The 6,808-nt window shown below is 28.7% G+C and overlaps 1 protein-coding gene across 1 annotated transcript; it reads left to right on the top strand.

The window, feature by feature from the left end:
• The first annotated feature begins 294 nt into the window (after positions 1 to 294).
• Positions 295 to 3,069, top strand: LOC124938340 (proteasome subunit beta type-3-A-like). The gene is made up of 7 exons (XM_047478761.1): positions 295 to 435; positions 552 to 733; positions 808 to 915; positions 1,175 to 1,264; positions 2,044 to 2,128; positions 2,627 to 2,721; positions 2,791 to 3,069. Exons 1-7 carry the CDS (start codon positions 430 to 432, stop codon positions 2,837 to 2,839), a joined length of 615 nt encoding a protein of 204 aa, XP_047334717.1. The 5' UTR covers positions 295 to 429; the 3' UTR covers positions 2,840 to 3,069.
• Positions 3,070 to 6,808: the final 3,739 nt, after the last annotated feature.

A 6,808-nucleotide genomic window follows, 5' to 3' on the forward strand; every position in this document is an offset into this window, starting at 1 on the left:
TTTCAAAGAAAAAATTGGACTTATTTAAAAAATTTGCATTATTCCTTCTAAAAATAAATTCTACTTTAGAGTATGATTCATTCTAGAAAAACAAATGAAATTCAAAATTTTGTATTTCTTTATTCTATTACTTATTTTTAAAATAGAAAATTTGTAAAAAAATATGAACAAATAATAAAAAAATATCATTGGGTTGTGCTGATGAAAAATAAATATTTTTTATACTTTTTTTATTTTTATTTTAAAGGAATATAAAATGAGAAAGAAAAGTGTGAATAAACCGGATCGGTTTAAAAGGTCTACAAGAAGAATTGGAGTATCCTCCAAGCCACGACACAATTGAAATTGAAACAGCGGAAAGCTCCTTCATTTTGCAGATTCATCCCATTTTCTATCATCGATCCAAAGATTTTTGTCTAATCCCTTTCAATGTCGGTATGTAAACATTCGTTACACTTTCGCTTTCAATGCAAACGTATTCAATCTATGTGGGTTGCCCTAGATTGCAAGCATCAATCTGTGCTTAATTCCTAATATTTTTTTATCTGTAGATCTTTGAATACAATGGAAGTGCCTTAGTAGCCATGGTGGGGAAGAACTGTTTCGCCATTGCCAGCGATCGTCGGCTCGGCGTTCAGCTTCAGACCATTGCCACAGACTTCCGAAGAATTTATCAGATCCATGACAAGCTATTCATCGGTCTTTCTGGGCTCGCAACCGACGCCCAAACTCTGTTAGTACTCGTTATCTTTTTTTGCATATGCCTCTGATTATTTGGTTTACGTTTTTTTTGGGTTTTTTCTTTAGGCATCAGCGTCTTGTGTTTCGTCATAAGCTCTATCAGCTTCGGGAAGAGAGGGATATGAAGCCTGAAACGTTTGCAAGCCTTGTTTCGGCCATTCTTTATGAGAAAAGGTTAGTAAACAGTGTTGTTTTGAAGTTTATAAATTTCTAAATTATCAAACTGTAGGCTAATATCATTGGTTTCAGGAAGTTGCTGAGATTGAAAATTCAATCTTTATTCATTGTTTGTAATTTTGTATGGATAGTATATCCTTAATTTCTTCAACATCATGCTACCATGTTTCTTGAGTCTCTGCAATGTTTTCATATTAGGTTTTTAGTTTGATTTGATGAAGTGATCTCAGGTGGAATGAATTTGTTTTATGTGCAGGTTTGGTCCATATTTCTGCCAGCCAGTAATTGCTGGCCTGGGAGAGGATGATAAGCCCTTTATTTGTACAATGGATTCAATTGGAGCAAAGTATGTGAATTCGTCTTCTCATATTTATCATGTTTTCAGTATGTGTTTGTTGCGTTGCCTCATTTTGTATGCATTTGCAGTTCATTAAATCTTTAGTTTTGTGGTTTAGGAATATATTGTTTTTCGGCTTCATTTGGTGGAAAGACTATCTTCTGAATCATGATGATTTTTGGTTTTATTTGTATCGAGATTTTTTATTTTGGATCACTATAAGAATTATTTTCTAGATGTGGATTATTTGGGATTGTTTTCAACCCCTAGTGTCCTTTTACTCCAATTACCCTATATAACCCAAGACAACTTTGATTTTCATTATCCTACATTGAATGGGATTATTTGAAAATAACTACCTAGTTATTCAAATAACCCCAGATCAAATGAGATTTAGATCATTGTGGTATTTGACTAGCATAACAAATGTAGATTTTTTCAGATTATAATCCAAATGAAAAAAATGCATACCATAACATCCCAATATGTGAATGTATCATCATTCTTACTCTCACCTTAATTAGCTTTACAGTTCACTGGCATCCTAGTAATTCTATAGTGACCTTAGAGGAACTTACACAAGTAGTTTATTGTGCATCCCGTTTTGAGATATATCAAACCTCTCTTTCTTCTCTGATAATTTTGTAATGCATAAATTAACAAAAAGAAGTTAAACTGCTAGCTATGATGCTCTATGTTAAAGAAATTTGGAATTCCAATCGAACAAAAAAATATATTTGTTACTTATGCGTTTGAGTTTCATTCTTAATTTATTTTACATAATGCAGGGAACTTGCAAAAGACTTCGTCGTTGCTGGTACTGCATCCGAGTCTCTTTATGGTGCCTGTGAAGCAATGTTCAAACCTGACATGGTTAGCCTTTCCAACTTGTGTTTTTCTTTTGAAAAAACTTCTACCTCGTATGTAATCCACTAAGATAGCTCAAGTGGTAAGAGTCGTGTTTAAGAGACCATAGGTCACGGCCCACGAGTTCGATTTCCACTAAGAATGCCTTAAGTTGAAGTTGAGGCCATGACTGTGGGGTCGTGCTGCTTACTCTACTGGCTTACTATTCTACACCCATAGGGCCTATACTACTAATAATAATTACCATACTAACCCTATACTACTTCTAATTACCTTACTACCCATATACTACTACTACTAATCACCCTACTATTTCATAATATTATTACTAATTACCATACTATCCTATACTATCTCGAATACATGCTACTATTATGGTTACAAATTCAAACATTGGTTCTTCTAAATGCTGAGAGTATATAAATTCATTTTTCTTAAGTTGTGTACCTAGATTCTCTGAAAAAATCAGGAATAAAACCTTTTAGTTCTCTATAATCATTTCAGGAATCTGAAGAGTTATTTGAGACGATCTCCCAAGCATTGTTATCATCAGTAGATCGGGATTGTTTAAGTGGTTGGGGAGGCCATGTCTATCTTGTGTAAGTTGCTATTATTGCCATCTATGATCTAAATTGAAATTAAACAAAAAAATATGCTTATTTTTTCAGGACACCGAGTGAAGTAATAGAAAGGACTTTGAAGGGAAGGATGGACTGAGAGGTAAAAGTAGAAGGAAAAAGAGAAGAGTTTATCTTTGTGTTGTAATCCATTATCATATGGGGATGTTGAGATTATAGTTTATTTGAATTGTTTGGCTAGCCTATGTTGGATTTCTTGAAGAAAAATGAACTTCTATTGGTTTTTTTTTCCCATCAATACTTACAAGTTAACTGGGACTTCATTTGAACCAAATACATAAGTTTGAATCTATTACCACATTATTGCATATATGAAAAGAGTGTTTTAGACTACCACATAAAGAGAAATTGTGCATGTTAAGCTTAAGCTCTGTTTGGACAAGGATCTGTTTTTATCGTTAATATTCAAAGTTTTATTATCTGAGTAAAGCTAACATAATCTTTTTTTCTTCTTTTTTTACCTTAAAATTTCTGTGAAATTTTCAATTAGATCATTCTCACAACAAAACTAAACACATAATTATTTGATAAAAACATGTTTGTATTTAAATTGTGATCCCAAAATCAATCACAGAACTTGTTACAATCTATACTAAATGTAAATTTATTATCAGATTGTTAAAAGATATATCACAACTATAGCAGTTAAATTAAGCCAAGTGGTATAAAAGAGGTTTAGTTAGCTAATTAATAAGAGATTGTTTGTTGTATATTATTTTCAAATAAATCACCATAACAACTATAATTTTTGTTTACCAATCTCTATCATTAATATTATTAATTAAATCAGTATTATAACATTTTATAATATTAAATACTAAAAATATTTATTTTTACATCAAGCAAAATGTCAAATTATTTTTAATATAACCCTCCATCCACAAATATATCCATGTTGAAAATACAAAAATTTCATAAGTCTACAATTGGTATATAGAGCAAACCCCAGTATAAGGATATAAAATTAAATACCAAATTACATTGTAACAAGTTCGATACATTAAAGGTGAAACAAAAAAAATAGAACAAAAATAAAATAAATTAAACATACAAAATAACTCTCTTTAGGGTTATTCTTCATAGAATCCATTCCGAACAATGGATTGGGATCCAATATATGTCCAAGATATACTTTGATGGAGAGGAGATGAGATGGAGATAAGGACAATCAAATAATTTTGATTAGAGTGGACGGGTCATATATATATAAATATATAATAATAATAATATAATATTGATTTTTTTTTCTAAACATATATTATTAAAGTTGGATATGCAATTATCGAGAAATTTGAGCTAACTAAGTTTTGTTCGGTTGGGTTATTGAAATATCGGTTAATTATTTTAATAATCGTGTTGGTATAAATTACAAATTAAGGTTTTTAATTTTATAAAAAGACTTGAATAGTTATAAGGAATAAAATTACATAATTATAAAAATATAATAAATAAAGTTTGAATATGTTAAATCATTTTAAAAAAAAATAGTCTAATTAAGAAGGCCATGTACTTGTTACTGTCCCCCCATGATTTGTTATATTTGAAGCCTTTCCGTATAGTTAGGTTTTGGGGTCCATTAATCTCAAGGCATAAATGAAATTTGAACCACATATAAACATGTGCTTTCTCTACATAAAATTCAGTTTCTAGTACTAGATCTAGCGATGCATATCATCATTGTCATGACAAGTGAGAAATAGAGGGCCATCTATATCACTATCTATTTACAAATTTAAAATTTTTTTAATCTCCCCGTTTACAACGACACAAAATAATGAAATTTTCTTTTATCGATAAAATAAAATTTCTTCAAAAGATAATAGGGTTCATATTGAACCCAAAAAATTGAAATTGAAAGCGACATGATTGACAAAGTGTTTCACGACAAATTTATAATATGGGATGCTAGCTAGTCATGAGCAGCGGAAGACAATTATTGAAGAGTACGATTTTCTTTTGAATTTATCAGGATAAGATCTTATTCATTAATAAGTGATGGTTGTGATGATATGAGTAAGAAGCTCGAACAACTTGAAAACCTATTATATATATAGCTTAGGAGAGACATATTAGGATAATGACCTTTCACTCGAAATTGAAATGGATTGTACATTGGAGAAGATCAACCATCACAATCCTCTTATTGAGAGCAATTAAAAAGATCATTGTAGTCATATGCCAACTTGCTATTAATGTACAAAGTATTTGTCTAGAAGTAGGTCATCGAGTACCGAATATGAAAGGTGAGAAGCAAGGAGATGCGAAATCTTCATATATTTCCATAAAGTAAGGCCCTTAAAAATGATTTGTGTGAAAGAGACAACTACCATTTATTTAGAAGTCCGAATATTGTTGTGACACATGAGGTTTAATAATGATTTTTCTTCTTCTTATAATACATGTACATTTCTTATTTAAAAAGTGTTTGGTTAAAATGAGCAGTTCTTGAAATCAAGATATCTTAAATCCTTCCTCTTATGTGTGATGTTTAATGTGAATGTCTGAAAGATTATGCTTACTCTTGTTACTACACTAATTATAGATGACTTCCTAATGTAATTTGATGGCTAAACTTATAGCACTACAATACACAATTGGAGCTTGTTTGATATTGGATTTTGTTTTTGTTTTATTTGGGTTTTTGGTAAATTCTTTATTTTTTTTAATTTGTTTACAAACTAGTGTTTTTAAATTTAAGATTATTCAATAGATAAGATTGAAAAATGAGATAAAAGATATTAAAGTATACTCTGGTGGATAAAAGGAGAGATGAGATTTATAAAATTAAAAGAGAAAAAATATTTAAATAATTATAACATATTATCTTTTTACACTATCTCTTATATAGTATCACTCATTACTTTTTAAATAATTCAAATAACTCAGAACAATCCCTTGGTCTTATTCGGTTTGGATTATTTATATAACTCAAATTCAAAAAATATATTTTAATTTTCACACTATCTCTTTTATCATATTACTTAATTCATTAAACAAAATACTAAAATACTTATAATTTTAAATTAACATATTTTAATTTATCTTTATATATTAATATTCTTTAAGTCTTTTTATAAAAATATTCTATATCTCCTTAAAATTATCACAAATCATTATTTTCAAATAACTCAAATTATAAATTTAACCCAAGTCCGAAACAACACTTATATTTCGAATTAAAATTCCAAACAAACAAAACCAAATATCAATCAAGTCTCTCTATTTGGGAAGTGAGAAATAGCCAAAGAAAGTGTCAATATTTAAACCATGATTACTCTACTAATTGTATGATTTGATAGGCTGAAAATGCCATCTCATTGTTATTTATTATTTAGAAAATAATTTTAATAAAATACATGAATATCCCTAGATCTATCATAATTCATATAGAATTAATTAGCAATAAAAACAAACAAGCCTTAGAGGCCAAATCAATCAAAGGACATGTGCACATGAGAATCAGAGTTTTAGGACAAGAGAGTATTGAGTCAGATAGAGACCCTACCTCTATCTCTCCGGAGCTTGTTTGATCCGGGTTATTTGAATTTTTTTTATTATGAATGATCTCTTTTAAATGATTAATTTTCTAAAAAGTAATGTACGATAAATTTCAAATTAGTGACCATTTGAATGTATTAATTGAAGATAAGAAGTTTAAAAAATACAAATAAATTCACATAAAAAAAGCTTCAAGACCTCATTTTAAAAAAGTTCTAAAACCTCGTTTATATGTTTATATGATTTATCTCAAATAAACAATCATTTAATAATCATACACACTCTTTAATTGAATTATTAATTAAAATGCAAAAATATGTATTTTTATTTATTTTTCATTATAGTAATACCTCATCCATAATACAATTTTACTCAAATAACTTTTTTATTTATTTATAAAATAAAATTATTTAAAATAACATAATAGTTATACAAATTAATATCTTAGGCATGATTCACATAGTGTTATTGAAATAACGTGTTTATTTGAAAAATAATAATTTGTGGTAATTTTTAAAAAAATGTATTTTTTTTTTTGTAAAAAGACTTA

The sequence above is a fragment of the Impatiens glandulifera genome, chromosome 5, assembly GCF_907164915.1.
Source record: "Impatiens glandulifera chromosome 5, dImpGla2.1, whole genome shotgun sequence".
NCBI classification, from domain to species: Eukaryota; Viridiplantae; Streptophyta; class Magnoliopsida; order Ericales; family Balsaminaceae; genus Impatiens; species Impatiens glandulifera.